The sequence below is a fragment of the Perca fluviatilis genome, chromosome 23 (assembly GCF_010015445.1).
Source record: "Perca fluviatilis chromosome 23, GENO_Pfluv_1.0, whole genome shotgun sequence".
In the NCBI taxonomy this organism is placed as follows: Eukaryota; Metazoa; Chordata; class Actinopteri; order Perciformes; family Percidae; genus Perca; species Perca fluviatilis.
The window spans coordinates 28,014,522-28,033,496 of record NC_053134.1 but is presented as its reverse complement, the minus strand read 5'-3'; the positions used below and the strand labels follow the sequence as shown (position 1 = coordinate 28,033,496).

Sequence of the window (18,975 nt, the reverse complement as noted above, 5' to 3'; positions counted from 1 at the left end):
GCACACACGCACGCACACACACACACACACACACACACACAATAATACTCAAATGTCCGCCTAAATCACCAGATATCTGGCCAATGGGGCAAATTTGCTAAGATGATGTTGCCTATTTTTGTTATAAGGGATTCCGTTCTGCTCGTAGCTTTAGCGGCAGACTGTTGTACGTCTCGCTGTTGGAATCCTCTCCAGTGAAATACAGACACACTACACCGTTTAGCTGTCAGCATTTTAGCCGTGTTTAATCCAGTTACTACTGTAGCTAATGGTAGGCTAACGTTAGCTGCTGTGTAACGTGTTATTATTGTTTACTAGCGTGACATGCAGCAATGTTTGTCTGTCTGTTGCCTCTAACGTCTGTTTTGGAGCATCAGATATTTAAGTGGTACTGTAATCCGCGTTGCTATTTCGTCCGGTAGATACCGCCCTATTGGCACCGAAATTTAACATCCGCCGTTAACGTGAACCGAAAATTTGCGTTTATCTTTTCACCGCAAACTCATATGTGTGAAAAGCGGTCCCACAACACCTGAAATGGCTCCTTCATAGTATTCTTCAATAAAGGAGGAATGTAGCACAGTATTGATGTGAAAGCAGTTATAATTAGCCAGTGACAATAAAGTTAGTTTTAGTTAAAATCAACAAATAATCGTGATAAATAATAAAAGCCCTAGTTTCTGTTATGTTCAAGTTCAAGTTCAAGAAAGCAGAACAGTGTTGAACCAAACATGTCATCATATAGCTTAGCCTATGTGAAGATACTTGGTGTATGGCTTGTATACTATGATTACTTCATTTGTAGCTAGCTTTTTTTCTCTCTCCCTCCGTCTCTCTCTCTCACACACACACTTTATGTTAATGCTGTTGATTTCAGTTCAGTACATTTTATCTCCACACTTAATTCAATTTTTTCTCATATTTCTCTCTTTCTCTCTCACACACACAGACACACACATGCATATACACACAGACACACTCACAAACACGCATACGCATATGCACACAGTCACACACTCACTCACGCATATACACAGACACACTCACACAGACACGCATATACACACGGACACACACACACTTCTTTATGTTCATGTTGTTAGCTTCTGTTTTCCAACTTTTGATTGCCTACGCAGTGCAGACCCACTCTTTCCACAAGCCCCAGGTTGTTGTTACTGTAAAATGAGATTAACTTTTTAATAAAGTAATATTGTAACACACATACTGGTAAATGTGTAAATCATTGAAAATAATATTGTAGAGGTAAACGTAGAAGTACTGTGAATGCTAAAATAGGAATAAGTAAATGAAGATACAATATTATGGATAGGTACTGTAAATTCATATACAGTAATAGGGTACTACTGTAAATGGTTATACAGTAATAGGATAACTACTGTAAATTAATATACAGTAGTAAATAAATACTGTAAATGGTTATACAGTAATAGGATAACTACTGTAAATTAATATACAGTAGTAAATAAATACTGTAAATGGTTATACAGTAATAGGATAACTACTGTAAATGGTTATACAGTAATAGGATAACTACTGTAAATTAATATACAGTAGTAAATAAATACTGTAAATGAATATACAGTACCATTACTGTAAGTACTTTTACAGTAAGTTACTGGCATCCTGCTGCCAGTAAGTTACTGTAAAATCTACAATAGTCTTTTTACAGTGCAGTATGCACCATGTCAATGAATTTGGCCCCCAAACCAAGCCTCTCCATTACTTGCCACAAGTAGTTCCACTCGAGGCGGTCGAAAGCCTTTTCCACTGATAAAACTGCTGCCATTGTTGGAAGGTCTTTGGCTTCTTCTATTACATGAAATAATGTGCGTACATTGTCTGCAGCGTGATGCTTTGGTATAAAATGTGATTGGTCGGGGTGGACTAGCTTCTCAATAAAGTGTTCTAAGCCGCGTGCCAAGACTTTAGAATAGACCTTAATATCTGTCCCAATACCCGCTTTCCGACCAGGTAGTTACAGGAACATATTATAGGAAAAGTCCACTTCTAAGCAGTTCTACTAAATACTCTCCCCCAAAACCATTTTTTCAGTTTGCATTTGCACTGGCCAGGTGGCCATAGGGACTATAGGAGGGGTAAGGGAGTAGCCTAATGCAAGCACGGCAACGGTCTTTATAGCGTTAAAATCAGAAAACTGAATTAAATCTAATTTATATAGCATATTTGTCATAATTTAAACAAGTCTCCCAAAACGGGTATCTCTCTCTCCCCCGCCTCTGCCGGCTGCGTTGTGGACGTGTGTGTGTGTTTGTGTGTGTGTGTGTGTGTGTGTGTGTGTGTGTGTGTGTGTGTGTGTGTGTGTGTGTGTGTGTGTGTGTGAATGAGACGGCCGGACAGCGAGGTCGTCAAGCCCGCAGGGCACGCTTGTGGAGTTTAACTCCGAAAAGACAGCTAACCACAGTTTCCCGTTAATCTTATGATGGGCATGTGTTGTGATATTTAAACAAACGAACCGTCAACGGCCAAAAAAGCCTGTTATTTACGAGAGCGGTCTGAGAAACCACCAGCTGACAGCGGGGTTTCTGAGCAGGACTAGCCGAGCGGCAAGCTTGCGGCTGGGGCAGGCGCCTGCCGACTGTCGTCTCACTTCATGGAGCTTCTCACCTCCGAAAACTTGTCAATTCGGCATCAATTTTCGCAAGACTGCCGATATTCGAAATGTTAACAGTTCATTTCTCGCCTAAAATGTTGTCAGAAGTGAATTTAGTGATGAATAAGTTGGCGAAAATTGTTAAAATTGCCCCGTTGTTGGTCTGTCTATACTGGAAACTCGACCCTCGTTGATCTAGGTCCCTATGCTGAAAAGGGAACAGCGAAAAGACCCTGCTCTGAAGTAGGAGCTGAAAGTTACAGCAACTGCAGCCAGAGGGACTTAAAAATCCCCAAATTGGTCCAGTCAGAACACGAGAAAAAAAAGAGTTCTAGGAATTTTATGTTCTAGGAACTAGAACTAGAAACTTATGTTTTCGGAACTCCTGGCACTGTGTCGGATCTGTGTTGCAGCAGGACTCATACAGCTTTGAATAGAAGGATTGAAAATTGGCGCTGATGTCTTAAGGATTTGTTGAGATACCTCGGTCTGTGCGGATGCTGTTGATAGTAGCTCTGGATTTGTTTTGTTTTAATTTCAGAGCAAGCAACTTGCTTGGTTTACAGCCATTAAAATAATAATTTTGCCTCACTCTGTGCATTATGAACTCAGCACTCCTTCTTAGCAGATCATTTAGCTCTGTTTGACTTGTGACCAAAAGAGCATGTGTAGATTTAGAAAAACACGTCTTTAGAGATGCTCTAGAGATCTACAATGTTCTTACAACTCTGCAATCCTTGCCTCTCTTTTTTTCTTCAAATTGACCGCAAAGGAAGATGTGAAATCTCTAATAAATCCTTTAGTTAGAATGCCAGGTCCGAAACTGAGTCAGTATTGATTATATATGATATATGATATGAACTCAGCCATTTTGGCTCTAAACTCTGCATCAAAAGTTGTGTTCTGGAGAAGGTAGTTGTTAAATTGCCACCTTCTAGATCTTTCTCCTAACACATCACAATGGAATGTGGTTATCAGTGCATTGTGATCAGACAGAATTGCTGGCTCTATTGCTTTTGTGTGGAACATTGCCTTAAGCTCACTAGAACACAAAATGTAATCAATACGGGAGTGGTTGTGGTGACGTGCAGAAAAAAAGGTGTAATCCTTGCTAGTAGGATTGTGCATCCTCCATACATCTGTAAAATGGTGGGATTCCGTAACTGCTCTAAACATGTCTGATGTGTGTTTTTGGGCCTTTGTGTGGTTGCCACTCAATCTATCGTGATTTAAATCTAGCACTGCATTCATGTCTCCCCCTATAATTAGTGAATATTCATTGAGAGAGAGCAATTCATTGGTTAGACGCGGTAAAAAGCTCACGTGATATGTAGATGGTGCATATACCGAAACAAAGGCTATTTTCCTACTCCTTATTGTGGTGCATATATAAGATATCCTGCTTGATAGATATTTACTACTTTTATCTACGGTGTAACACAATGGAGCCCTTGGTTTTGGTGTCGTCACTAGATGAAGCAGCAATCTTGTAGTATTTATTTTGTAGGCGATTTACATCTCTTTACGTAAATGTGACTCTTGTATAAGCTCTACATCTATATTCTTTCTTCTTAAGTAGCCCAGGAATTTAGCTTGTTTGTTTAGCCCCTGTTGTTAACTGAAAAGATTGAAAGCTCAGCCATCTTCAAAATATACACGCATACGTGTCTTGTGTACCCTACCGGAATTTGCTGATAAATTTGTGGCAAAAAGTGAACAGTTAGATCTAAGCAAAGTGTGGTAAAAACATAGCCTGGATGCCAGCCGAACTTAGCCCCGCCCACAAAATTCGAGGTCGGGAAGTTGCGACTAGTTAACTTTCCAAAGAAGGCGCAATCGCTTGTTTGCTAAGGGTCTAGTTCACATTCTGACTAGAATCTGAGTAGGACCACGTCAGGCTAGTAAAAACATAAAAAATTAAATAAATCCCCTAACCCTCTGAGACCGCAGGGTCCCCTATTTGTAAGATACGTGGCCACATCAAACGCAGCTCGCGCAAAACTCCAGCTCAAAACAGCCCCTCCTGTCTAACGTCACAGGTTAAGTGAAACAGGTCTGGTGAACTCTTATGTTAAACATGAACAATGTTACAAAAACATTAGAACTATTAACCGGCTATTAAGTTCTGAAATAGGCTATGTGAAAAACACACCAGCCTAGTAGGAGTAATAAACATAGATTATAAGCTGAATAGTCCGCATTCATCATGCTCTTTCAGTCTAATTAAATGTTCCTTTAAAGCTTGGTTCCAAAAGTTACATACAGTACCCTTGAGTCAAACTTGTACAGTAATCCAGATACCGCTAGTCCATAGCCGCTGGATCAGACAAGAAGTCCCCCGCAGAGCGGCCCGTGTGGAGGTCACGTCATCCTCATTATCCAGCTCCCGACAGAAAACATCCGAATCCTTGGCTGTAGTGAAAGTGAGCACTCTCCCTCTGTGTGTCACTCTCAGGGTGTCTGGATAGATAGGGAAGTTAGAGACGCGAACATGAAATGAAGGGCACTAGCTGGTGGCTAATGGAAACACAGACAAATAGAGACAGATGAAGTGCGGTCAAGGCTCAGTGTCACCTCATTACTCTGATAGCTTTCGCATTATTCCAGTGTCACATCCATGCTGGAATATGAGATGCCTGCATCATTCCCCCCCTACTCACTCTCTCTCTCTCTGATCACCTCCATTTGTCAACACTGTAGGGCCAGAGTGAAGAAAACATCAGAGTGCAGGAGGGGATGGATTGTCATTCATCCCACAGCACTAACATTCAGTGACATTCACATGAACCCATAAAGCAAGCAAAACAATTTTTCATCCCTGACCCGCTTGCTGATATTTTCCCCCTGCATAAATGTCCACGCATAGTGATGCCGTACAGCACACTTAGAATGTCTCAGAACAAACCCAAGCTTTCTGAGTCAGGTCACGTTTGCAACCTTCACATGGACCACAGAGGATGGGATCAGACAAAGTGTACGCATCTCTGAGCCCTGATGATCCAGCATCCTAGATGTCCACATTTCTAAATGAGAGCCCTTATCTTCGATTCATGCAGCAGCTTCAGGTTGAGGGCAAAGGGTGAGAGGTTCAGTTTGTTCCTTGAACTCCAGAGAGGCAACAAGAACATATTAGGGGATTCCCAGGGATCGCATTATTTTAATGATATGCTGCCTCGCATACATATATACTTATGTGTTTGTGAAGACACTGGTTAAGCTTCAGACCCCATGGATTTCATCAATAACAGGGCATTTACTGTAAATTGTAAGCAAGCACATATGTCTTGTGGTCTCTTATAACAAACTTAATTATCTATAGCTAGCTTGGCAAACTCTGACGATAAATTGTCAGTTCAAAACAATGATTGTTGCAAAAACGATTCTTACAGGCATTTTCTGATCTGCCACCTCTACAGCTAAGGGTTAAGACATCTAAAACTACTTGGTTAAAGTTATTGTCTGTAAGATTTTCATCTATAGTTAACTGTCTAGAAACCTATCTATCAAAAAGTGAGTTAAAACAATGGTGATTGAGCCTATGATCCACTGATGAAAGTGCTTGTATTTGCTGCTTTGTCAAGTAATACAATCTGACTGTCTGTGGCGACTTTCCCGCCATAAATTCAAATTCAGCGCACGGTTAGTAACGCTTTTTACATCAGTCAGCAGTGGTTGGTCTTTCCCTGTCTGCCCAGGTGGAGCTTGGCAGTGCTGGTTATGCTGCGTTTTATTGTACTCAAAAATTGGAAACTTCAGACGAGGAAAGATGCAAAGAAACAGTACGTTAATCGGCCGGGCAATACATTTAATTACTGCTAACTCACAATGGCAGACCAACAGGAGCCCTGCTACGTCATATATGCGCTGCTACACCCTGCTATGCGAAGCAGTGCCCTGCTACATCATTAACTACTACAACAACTACTATTTCTAGTCATTGTTCCATCATGTTTATTGTAACTATAATTGCCACTGTTCATCCTACCCCCAACCGGCACCTGCAGACAACCGCCTACCAAGAGCCTGGGTCTGACCGAGGTTTCTCTCTAAAAGGAAGTTTTCCTCATCAATCAAGGTTTCTGCCTAAAAGGGAGTTGTTGGGTCTTTGTAAATTATAGAGTGTGGTCTAGACCTACTCCATCTGTAAAGTGTCTCGAGATAACTCTTGATATGATTTGATACTATAAATAAAATTGAATTGAAATTTAATAGAATGAAGAATGAATTAAAAAAAATAAAAAATAAAAAAAAATAACTCCCACACCCACAAGAGGACCGAGCTGATGCTGGCTGAGACGACATGTCAACCTCTTCCATCGACTACAGCCAGTCTGTGTGCAGCTCAGGTGGGACACAGACACCTGACGCCCGGCCTGTATTGAACCACCCTCTCTCAGAGTCGCTTTTCGGGGCGAAAATTCAGGACATGATAGCCGGCTGGGCTCTCGTCTCACAGCAGCAGTCAGGGTGCAGCCAGCGGGTTCAACAACGCTGCTAACCCGGAGAGATCTTTGGGGATAGGACCGCCACTTGCCATCCCAGACCTGCTCACACCCAACCCCGGACTTCTGGCCGGCCCATCCATACCTTCTGGAGAAGGCAGCACCGCTGCAAACCCCTTATTTTTTATTTATTTTATAGATTATTTTTTGGGGGCATTTTAGGCCTTTAATTTCACAGGACAGATGAAGACATGAAAGGAGAAAGAGAGAGGGGGGAATGAGATGCAGCATAGGGCCGCAGGTCGGGGTCGAACCCACAGCCGCTGCGTCGAGGAGTTAACCTCTATATGTGTGCGCCTGCTCTACCAACTGAGCCAACCCGGCCACACTTAAAGCGCCCATATTATGCTCATTTTCAGGTTCATAACTGTATTTTAAGGTTGTACCAGAATAGGTTTACATGGTTTAATTTTCAAAAAACACCATATTTTTGTTGTACTGCACAGCTCTCTCTCACTGCTGCAGATCCTCTTTTCACCTGGTTTCTGTTTTAGCTACAGAGTGAGACCTCTTTTCATCTTCTTCTTCTGTACTATCTTTGATTGCACTCGCACATGCGCAGTAGCTCAGATGTAGAGCATGTCAGCTAGCTAACTCTAGAGACAGTAAAAGAAAGCCTGTTTCTCCAACTTTGGTCAGTTACAAGGCAGGATTAGCTGGGAGACTTCTAAATGAGGGCGCACATGTAAGTAGTTCTTTTGGAGATCATGTTGAACTTGTAGCAGTGCTTTGCTATTGAGAACGACGTAGCATGCTAGCGTTAGCGTTAGCCGGCTAACGCTAACGCTACGAGCTAACGGTTGTGGTTAGCCAGCTCATTTCGGACTGTGACGTCACAGTCCGAGCCGATTTTGAACAGCTCACTAGGAGACTGAAAGCAGGACACATTCAGAAACCGTATCTCACTCAAAACAGCATGGATGGATTTTTTTCAAAGTTTGTATGTGTGTGGAAGCACCAGAGACACAAAAGAACACCCCAAATCCCAGAAAAAGTGTTTTTTTCATAATATGGGTACTTTAACACCCTTATTTAATCAATAAAGGGCATAAATGTTGTATGGCCTAGGGTGTTTTTATTTCTTGCACATTCTGATGCTCAGGTTGGTTTAGAAGTTAGCACTGTTAGCAATGTTGTGTCAGCTAATATTTTAGCAATGTGAGGCGCTGCACTCGGGTCGGAGGGGACGGTCGGCCCTTTCCTCCCCAGGTGAGGCGAATAAGGGGAAGGCGATGCTGGCCGCTCTTTCTAGTAGCTGTTTGTGTCACAGTGGTTAGATTGAATGCTATCACTTCGTGGCTAACCGTGCTAATACAATGGATCTTCATGGATTTGTGAAGATACTCTCTCTCCTCAATAACTACAGACACAGAAATGGCACATCCTAAGGAAAGCTCATTGACGGCTCTAGTGGCTGTAATTCTGCACCAAGGCTGAATTTCGGGAAAGAGACTTCAGATACAGTATTAGGGGACCACTAAGGCCTATATAAAAGCATCCAAAGAGCACCATGTCACACTCTCAGAAAAAAAAAAAAAAGTACAAAACTGTACCTTTTTAAAGGTACAAAAGCTTGTCACTGGGGTGGTACCCTCAAAGGTACATTATTGTACCTTGAGGAAGAGGAGCAAATTTGTACCTTACCTGTTTGTACCTTCCAAGGGACAATACTGTACCTTTGAGGATCAATAATGTACCTCTGGAAAAGGTACAATTTTGTCCCATTAAGGTACCGCCCCAGTGACAAAGCCATTTTGTACTTTTAGGTGGCAAAAGTTCATTTTTATTCCTTAATAAGTGAAATAAATAAAAGGCAAACAACTGAATTTTAGACATTTATTTTAGTCCTTAAAATGGAAAACAGTTTAAATCACAGATTCAATAATAATTCATCTCACAACCAGACAATGTAACATCACAAAACAAAATGCCACAATGTTTTAGGATGTCATGTCCAATATAAAAAACATTTTAAAAAAATTGAATAAATTTTTTTTAACAACCAACTGACAACTTCATATTGCCACTCCAAAAGCAAAGGAACAGTCGGCGATATTAGAGAACAGCTGCATGGCAGGGAATAAATACAATGGCACCATTTATCTTTTCCTTCTTTCAATTTCATGAACATCACTAATAACAGTCCTTCCAGAAAAACAGTTTTTTTTGTGATTGTTGCGGGCAAAAATCCTTGATTATGCGGAACGTTTTCTTAAAAAATGCGATGGAATATGCTATATGATATTTATGCAATTTTATGCGATGAAATTGCGGGGACTTGCAAAAACTGCGGTTTGATGAAAAAGAGAAAAAAAGTGATTCCCCCAACACCCTGCTTTTTTTAAACTTAATTTCCACAAATAGTTTACAGATATTCAGTCATTGCAATAAGTAAACAGTCATTGCAATAAGTAAACAAATAAGATACAAAAATATCATAATACAAATAATATAATATGAAAGTAAAAATAAAAGTAATAGTCTAAACGGAGGGAAATAAAAGACACAAAAGAGACACTTTCAAAAATTGTTAATAATATAGACAGCAGGAGCACTTAGACTTTTTGCAACGAAAATGCGGGGATTATGAAATCATGCAAGCACCGCATATTTTGCGCGGAAGTCGGCAATTTATGCGGCGAAAGTGCGGCGTATTTGAAAAAATGCCCTCCCCCGCATAAATATGCGGACTTTGGCTGATTATGCGTTGAATTATGCGATCGCATAATCGCGTTTTTCTGGAGGAACTGTAATAAGAACAACACTATAGTGCAGAAAAACATAATAGTATTTTATCAAACACCAAGCAAAACACTTTAGCACACCACACCAAAGTAAAATACATTATAAAAACAATAAATCATGAGTAACTTAAAGGATAAACTACATGTCGCTTGAGGTGTTCTGGATTAAAAAACAAGCTTTGAGCTCATCCACAACGCTCTACAACCCTTCCAACACAGCTTAACATAAATGCCGCATACTAACAGTTTATCATCGACACAATATGTATCCAAAGCATGAAAATCCATCACCTCGAAAGGGTCAAGTACAGTCCAGTCCTGTTCATATTTCACCAAGTAGGTGTAATAGTCATGACAGAAAGAGAAATTAATAGTTTTCCACATAACGCCCAATCTGTGTGTATGTTTAGAATATATTTGACCTGAAAAAACAAAAAGGTATTTTTTCACAGTGCAAATGACCCACAACAAAGACATCTCCCACAAAGTATTTAACACTGTTAATCACAACCTCTGTTACTCGGTTGAGTGTAATGTCCTGAAAATTGACATGTTTGTACCGCTCACTAACAGTTATGGAATGCCTAAGAGCTGAAGGAAGAGACTGTAACAGTGTGTTAACACTGCGTCCCATAACCCTCTCATACTCTCCAAACATATTAGTTGAGGAAAATTCCCAACACTGTCTAAACTGATGGCGGCTGCTTAAAGTTGATGTAACATTAACAAAGTTCCTTGAGGAACTAGCTACCTGTTTGAAATACTGATGTTTCCCTTCAAATCTCATGCACCACAAAGACCGTAAAGGACCGTAGGACATTAGATGAGAATAATGGATCAAGTAATGACATTTCGGAGTTATCACATTTCCAAACTCTTTTTCCATACCACACAAAAACTCAGAAATTAATTGGTCAAGAAGAGGAAGAGACTCTTTTTTAACAACCGGTGCCATTACAATGTCTGCAATTTCACGACACAATAAATAGATCTGCCAGTAACTGCAGCCTTCAGGTACCCTGTGTGCCATCAAGAAGGGAAGTAGGCGGAATAAACACCACTTCTGTGAAGCAGATCCAACAACACTGGATCCATGTAAAATATTTTCTGAGAAAGGTACAGGCTTATTTGTCCTATCATTTTGTCCAATAGAAATCTTTCTTAGTTCCTCATTTAGTTCTTGTATGGTTATGTTTTTCTTGATGAGCTTTACATACAACAAGCCTCAATACCAACGGTGCTACACCCTCCAAGAAATCATGCATGACATCTGGAGGAAGCGATGTTGTGACGTCAAAGTAATCTAACTGGTCAAATACACATCCACCACGAACTCCATACATTCCTCTGTTTGCTGGATTTTGTTTTACACATTCTAAATGGTATCTGTGTACATCAACATTTCTTAAAACAAAATCTGATTCACTGAAGTTCTTTCTCATCTCAGAGTGAGTAGCCATTCAGTATCTACAGATTCGACCAGCACCAAAAGACATGGTAAATCCACCTATCATGTGAGATGACAGATTGTCTCCCAATATTGCAGCTACAGCTCCAAAAACATGCTTCTCCATGCCATTAACAATGATAGTTAGTCCCTCTGATGACAGTTTCTTAAGGTCATCCAGTAATGGTTTCAAAATTACATCTAGACCAAACTTTTTGACATGAACGTAACGGACAAGCAAAGCTAGATGGATATGTTTTAGCTGTGAGCAGTACTTTGAACCTACGTTTCCAACAGTGTAGTAAAATGCACAAAGTTTGTGCTTGTTACGTTTAGAACCCAGTGGATTACACACCTCAAATTCATCCTCATATAGGTGTAACCTTAGAGCATCTGGATTATCTGCAAATACCTTGTGGTCCCTGAAATAAAATCCATCTCTATAATCAGTTAGAACATGTACATCTCTTTCACAGTTTCGCTCTCTCTGCATAGAATCCCAAACATCTTCACGAGAGCAGTATTTCTGAAGTACATCACAAATGGCTACATAAGAGTAGCTTCCAACTTTACGACCACTTGGGTCTCTCAGTGCGTAGTCTACAGGTTCAGTCATTTCAAGGTTGGATTTGCAGTAGTTTTTCAACATATGCGGAGACCTAACAAGTTTTGATGCCTCTGAAAAAAAGTCAGAGCGCTGCAGAACTTCATAAAGTTCAGGACAAGATTCCACATTGAAGCCATTTTTTCAAGATGATATTTTAGAAATGCATAATAGTTTGCTTTAAAGAAGTCAAACAAAAAATTTACGTCATCCAGTATTTCTTGTTGAACAGTCTGAGGAAGGTGGTTTTATTCCCTCGATTTCAGAATAAACCCAAAAAGATTCTCTCTAAACTGCACTGAACAGTTCATTCATCTCCGGAGGTTCAGGATCACTGGGCCCCTGCTCCTCCTCGCCCACTACTGTTTCCTGTATATCATGAGCAGTGGCTCGTCTGGCTATAATGTCTTTATGCTTCCTGTAAATATGTCGTCGGAAGGACTCATATTTAGAAAATGTTGATTGACAGTTGTTAAGGTCACACGTTATGGTAAAATGTGGCTCATGTGCATGAACAAGTCCGATGTGCTGGATTAACTTCACCAATGTGAAGGCTCTTCGAGAGCATTTAGGACAGCTGAATGGTGTACGCAATGCTGTTATTGATCAAGCTAAAATGTTGATTACCCTGGTCACACTAACAGGTAGAGGCTTGTCACCAACCTCAGACGTTTTTAGAACATATCGCTGAATGAAAATCAGGGTGTTCTTCAGGCGAGATGGATATACCACGTTGTAGATGAAGTAAGCACAAAAAGTAGCAATAACACCTTCCTCCAAACCAAGCGCCCTGCAGACTGACTGCCCATCCAGTTTGACCACTGCAGGGACCCTTCGAGTGAGCACAGTCCTCCAGTCAGCGACAGCGTCGAGTTGTACAGTAGGATATGGCGATGGTGGCTGATCCTGCAAGAGATCATAAAGTAGTTAAATTACAGAAATCTACCACAAAAAAAAAATATATATATATATACACACCTCCCCAAGTGTGACGAGAATGTCATTTTTCTCCCTGAACAGGATCGGCAACAGCAGGATTGCAGCTCTGAAATCAATCCCTGAAAATTAAAAATTAAGTAAAAAAAAAAGAAACTGTATTACGTGAATGTACAGTGTATTTTGCTTAGTTAGACCTTATCTTGACTGAAGACAAATATAAAAGAAATTAAGCTTAAATGGCTCCACAACACTAGGGGTGACCATGGCTGATCAGTGAGTTACTTACCAGGGACATCTTCGGTGAGGGCAGCCTCTCTTTCCTCCAAAGCCAGATCTGCAAGGGGAGATTTCCTTTGAGTCAATCTAAGCACTGTGGGTACTAGGATCTTAAAGCCATCTTCAAATCTTCGGCAGATATTCATTTCATCATGAAGCCGGCCCATTTCCTGAAATAGCTGCAACACAGTACAAACAAAAACCACGTCACAACATTATTATAGGATTTTAAAATTAAATTTCAAAGAGAGCCTTTAGTAATTTAATATGAACTCCAACAAATGTAAGGAAATAAAAAATGTAGACAAACCCCGCATGGACTTTTAAGGAATGGATATTTGTTAATGGCTTCTTCGACAGTCATCCCATTGGCGATCTATCGCCTTCTCCAAGCGAATGTCCTCATCATCCGTTCCTCCACCATTCGGGCATCTGGCTGTGTCTTCCGGTACTGGTCCTGCAGGACTTTCACATGGCTCGCTACTGAGGTATCATCCTCCCCAATAATATCCACCTCCTACGACACAAAGGGATGACAAACCTTTGCTCATTTGCTCACAGTTGCTTTTCCCCTTTTTAATGTTTATGAAAAATGAGCCCTTGATGATAATTTATTACATTTTATATAGCGCTTTATCATAGCTACTTAAAGCACTTTACAGGGGGGACTATTCTCTACCATGCTGGGTTAAGGGGCTAACCATTGGGCCACACTGCTTGTGTGTAAAACATGCACACCTAGATATACAGCAAACCAAAGAAGATGCTCTGACCTTTGATGTCTTGGCTCGTTTGCTTGTGTTTTCTTCATGTTGCAAAGGCTTTTTGTGATGACCAAATTTCAGTTTCATTCTTCTCACCTCCTCATCATCTATCAGTGGCACCCGCTCATATTTGAACTTACGTTTGAGAGACATGTGCCAGGTATGCTATTTAAGAGAATATAAAATAGAACAATTAAATAGGCATACAAACCACTTGCAGAAAACTGAAAGCACAAGCATGAAAATACATGCGGGAAAACAATGTGTGCATAAAAATGCAGAAAACATAGTTAATATCTGGACTGCATTAGTACTCTAGGTATAATAAATAAAGGTTGGCAATTAATAATCTGTCAACTCACATAACCATTGCCTTCTTTGTCCTTTAAGAAAGGGTACTTCAAAATCAGGGCCTTGCACACTTTCACATAGTCATCATTGGTCGGAAACCTGTAACAGCGATGCAAAAGAAGGTGAGGAATGTAACATCAGACATAATATTAATAACTCAAATGACGTGATCCATTTGGGTTGCAAAACTTACATTTTGATCAGGGCCATGGTTTCATACAATGTTCTTATGATTTTGTTGTGATCGGATCTCTCAATTTTGCATGGCGGTTTTTGGTCCAACTTTGTCTGAACATCTCTGGGAAATTTAGGAATGATGAAAACTGCTGGGAAGGCTGATGATGGGATGGCATGACTATAGTGAAATAAAACAATAGTCTTAAAATGTATGGCAAATTAACCACACTGTAACAATACAAGTTAAAGTCCTGCAGTGTAAATGTTACTTCAGTAAAAGTGTCTAAGTATCATCAGGAAAATGTAGTTAAAGTATTAAACCATTGTAGTGTGAGTAAAGGATCCAACCAGTTGTGTGTTTAATGGTCTCATCGTCTCAGCTGGACTTGTAGACCGTTATATTGTCGGCTAGTTTACTTTCGAATCAAACATCAGATTTTACAAACTACATGTGTTCTATGTGCAGTAGTATTAATTTGTAAAGTAACTAGTAACTAAAGTAACTAGTAACTAAAGCTGTAACAGATGAATGTAGTGGAGTAAAAAGTCCAATATTTCTCTCTGAAATGTAGCGGAGTAGAAGTAGAAAGTGGCATGAAAAGAAAAGACTCAAGTACCTCAACATTTGGTCTGAAGTACAGTACTGGAGTAAATGTACTTAGTTACATTCTACTAGAGTGTGTACACACTAATGCATAATGTTACACTACATAAATTACCAGAGCCAGGTGAATTCAGATCCAGATAAAAACATTCAGTAGTAACCGTAAAGCTAGATTATATGGCTATGAGATTATAGTTATTTTCCATGGTTCTTAGGCCTAACGTTATGACAATCACATAACATTACAGTTACTGGTACCTTGATTCCGCTGTAGCCTTCTCTGAATGTACCGGGACAGGCTCAAGGGTTAGTGTCACGGTTTCTTTCCACTGCTGAACAAATCGGTTGAATTTGGGTTGCTTCTTAAATGATCCTTCAAAGAGGTATGAAACCATCCTCTCAGTCAATCCATAGTCCACTGCTTCTCCGTCAACTTCATTATCTAACATACAATATATATTAAAAAAAAAAACATCAATGTTAACCACAACTGTGGTAACAGCATACAACAATTTAAAAAGGCACATTATGTCAGACTGTAAAGTTAATGTAAGTCAATGGAAAAAAATTAGTTTTGATCCAGTTTGGTTCATTGGGTATTTTTCTCATATCCAGAGGTATGGGCTTGCTGTTTGGTCCGGACTTTGAGAAGCCCTAATATCCATATAAAAACACATTGAAAGTATTTAGGCGTAGCTACCTCATTAGAGACGCTAGAAATGTGTGTCTCTCACACTCACTCACACACACACACACACACACACACACACACACACACACCTGAATATATTAATATAACGTAACGTTAGGCCTATCTTGCTTTTTTTTTCCAGGACAGCGTGTAAAGTATTGAAAGAAGTTAAACCAATTAATGATAGTAATCGGTTTATTTTTTTATAACAGCAGCTAGCTAATGTTAAACGTTAACATTACTCGAAAGGGAGGTTAACCGTTGGTCGATTCTGTCCAGCTAGCCAACGTAAGTCAGAACAAAAGACTTTTCGGCGGCAAAAACGCTTTTCATCCTCCTCTGACGCAGTAATTTTATAGCTAACGTTAACGTTAGCTAGCTAGCTCGATGGTGAACTGTAGCTAAGTTAGCACTTATAATAATAGTATGTGGAATGGCAATATGGGACATAATACTGCTTTAACTAACTAGTTAGTTAACGTTAATAATGGCAATCGTCAATGTGGAGTCTAGCTAGCTAGCTAGCTAGCTAATGTTGAGTATGAACTTGGCTAGCGCTAACATTAGCTAACAGTAAAAGTTAACTTCCAACTTTGAATATTGACACCACAAACACTGATTAAAAATTCAAATAATTTACCTTTGAATTTACTTCTCTCCTCTTCAGTGACCTCTACTCCAAAACGAAGTAACTCTGTGATTAAATCCTCCGTGGATAAATGCCCAAGCGCCATCCTCCCGACTTTGATCGATACTGACAGAGACTGACAGTTGGATCACTGTTGATTCACTCATGTATCCTTCCGCGCTGCAATATTTATGCTTCCGCCGAGTCGAGCTCTGGTTAGCCTGTAGCTAGATCCTTTCAATAGAACACAACTTAAAGCGTTAACAATTATCTGTCAGTTTCATTCTAATATAAATAGGGTAAAGGGTTTGAAAATCAAATTCTTCAATACTGTTTGTGAATATAAATAATTACATACTCCACCTTAACATGATTAAAAATGATTCAATGGGACACTCCACCAAAAAAACATTTTGCCCATATCTCAAAACTTTAGGCTACAGTTAATTAGTTTGACAATTATTGAGTTATTGAGTTTGATAGTATAGGTTAACTTGTGTTTCTATATTGAGAGATGACATTTTCTGCTGAGATGAGCATCCACTAATTCCTGCCGTTTTACATTTAAACATTAAGGTACAAATATGTAAGGAATAAATATGTACCTTAGACCTCGAAAAGTCCACAATGTACAATGGAAGGTGCGTAATTGTACCTTAAAGGTGCGTAATTGTACCTTAAAGATACATTTTTGTACTTTTAAGGGTACATTTGCAAAGTTTGTACCTTAGGAAACCCGTATATTATACGTATTATACCTCTTTTTCTGCATGGGACCTTTAAAAGAAACCAAAGGTGACTGTTGGTAGGATACAGGATGTAAACACCCCATTATTCAGTGTGGAAGTCAGACATGTTGTACAACCATAGTTGTATAACTATAGGTGGCACATTCACTTTGATCTGGGAAAATCACACGTAACAGAACCCATCATTTTCAACCCAGACACCTACTCCTGCACTAGTTTTTCCTCAACAAGTGCTCAGTAGTAACTGTACAAAAGGCTGTCTATGAGAGGTTATTGATATAGTCCATGTTGGAGAATAGCGTGGGCACACGTGCCACTCGGAGAAAAGGGAGAAAGAAAAAAGAAACTGCCGCTGTCCGAAGGATCACTAGCCAGTTGACATCGCTTGTGTGCATCCTTGAGAACTGTTAGTCGTAAAATGTATGTTGTCAGTTCATTTAAGCCTGTTATTGTATTATTAAATAGTTCTTGCAACTTTAAAGTAAGTTAACTGGTGATTTTTGTTGTTTGTATTCTTCACCTGCGAGCTAAATTGCACATGGCTGTTGATTCAATATAATAGTATATAATAATTGTTGAACGCCCTTGCTCACGTTTGTATTTTAGTTGCATTATTTACATGTTGAAGTAGTTACACTGCATTAAGATAATATAATTAATAGTGGGTTTATTGTTATTTGCTATTTATAATTTCTATGCATTGTGTATGATAGCCTTTACAATGTTATTTATTTCTTGCAGAACCACACACCAAAATACCAAATTGTGGCTAATTCAGGAACAATATTGCTCTCATATTTAGTTTTTACACTGTGTTCATTTCATTCCATTTTATTTCATCTCTATCTTATTTTTAATAATGTTAATCTGTATTTTTATTTTTAACCAAAAGCCCTACTAGGGACAAGTGTTGTGAATTAGCTTCAGCTAAAAGCACTATAATACATACATCAGATGACTGTTTAAGCTTATCTATGTTTTTTGTATCTGTCCCTATCTAAATAAACTTACTTAATAATAATAATAAATAATAACACACACACACAACCATACCAAAGCTACCCACGCCCATGTTTGTACTGTTGCTTGATCTTAATAAAGCATCAAAAGAGAGAAGTTGTCTCCGTCCATGTTTTAACAGACACACCTGGGGCAAAGTTGGAAACCAGAATCAGCTACAGTGAAGACCACGAACATGGGCTAGAAGAGGATGGGGAGCAGCCATGATAACCTCTCTCACTCCTCATCACACCAACCATTATCCACTCAGGTAGAACACAGAGCAGAAAGAGCAGTATAGCTCCAACAGCATTTCCAGGGAGCTGGTGAGGATAACTGTACGTACACACCGCCGCCGACTTGAGCTTCTAAGCTGGCTTCTCTGAACTGCAAGGAGCGGCAAATCTGTCGGCGTCGCGTTTTGGCCGTTTTGAGCAACCAGAGCATCAATCCAAAAGTTGACAAGCAGCGGCAAACGGCAGCAACCAATCGGAATATAGACGTCCTTCACGCTGGCTGATTCTGGAGAAACACACAATGTAAACTTTCGTTCCTACAAAAACATTGGTTCCGTGAAATTTGAGGAAAAGCTCATAATCGCCGTTGCTGGTTCCCTATCATTTATGATATGACGTTGTTTGCGTATAGGGACCAGTTAACATTACCTGTAGGGCTGCAGCTATCGATTATTTTAGTAATCGAATATTCTACCGATTATTCCATCGATTAATCGAGTAATCGGATAAGAAATACTTAGTAAGAAATACTTAGTAAACAGCAATAGTAAATATTTATTATTGCTGTTTACTTAAAAAAAGGAAACCTGTCGCTTGTGTGTATATATACACAAAAGACTGGTTTCCTTTTT

General features: G+C 39.6%; 1 protein-coding gene across 1 annotated transcript; it reads right to left on the bottom strand.

The window, feature by feature from the left end:
- Positions 1 to 9,878: 9,878 nt before the first annotated feature.
- On the bottom strand, positions 9,879 to 16,654 carry LOC120552999 (sterile alpha motif domain-containing protein 3-like). The gene is made up of 9 exons (XM_039791037.1): positions 16,372 to 16,654; positions 15,299 to 15,482; positions 14,453 to 14,614; positions 14,271 to 14,358; positions 13,918 to 14,073; positions 13,455 to 13,661; positions 13,155 to 13,323; positions 12,908 to 12,987; positions 9,879 to 12,835 (listed from the first exon to the last, which is right to left on the bottom strand). The coding sequence occupies exons 1-6, from the start codon at positions 16,463 to 16,465 to the stop codon at positions 13,521 to 13,523; spliced, it is 825 nt and encodes a 274-aa protein (XP_039646971.1). The 5' UTR covers positions 16,466 to 16,654; the 3' UTR covers positions 9,879 to 12,835; positions 12,908 to 12,987; positions 13,155 to 13,323; positions 13,455 to 13,520.
- Between the last annotated feature and the right edge of the window lie 2,321 nt (positions 16,655 to 18,975).

Coding starts and splice junctions, on each gene's coding strand:
- LOC120552999 (XM_039791037.1), bottom strand. CDS start 16,465: ATGGCGCTTGGGCATTTATCCACGGAGGATTTAATCACAGAGTTACTT. Junction 14,359..14,452: donor ACCATGGCCCTGATCAAAAT/GTAAGTTTTGCA, acceptor TCGCTGTTACAG/GTTTCCGACCAATGATGACT. Junction 14,074..14,270: donor ACAAAGAAGGCAATGGTTAT/GTGAGTTGACAG, acceptor TCTCTTAAATAG/CATACCTGGCACATGTCTCT.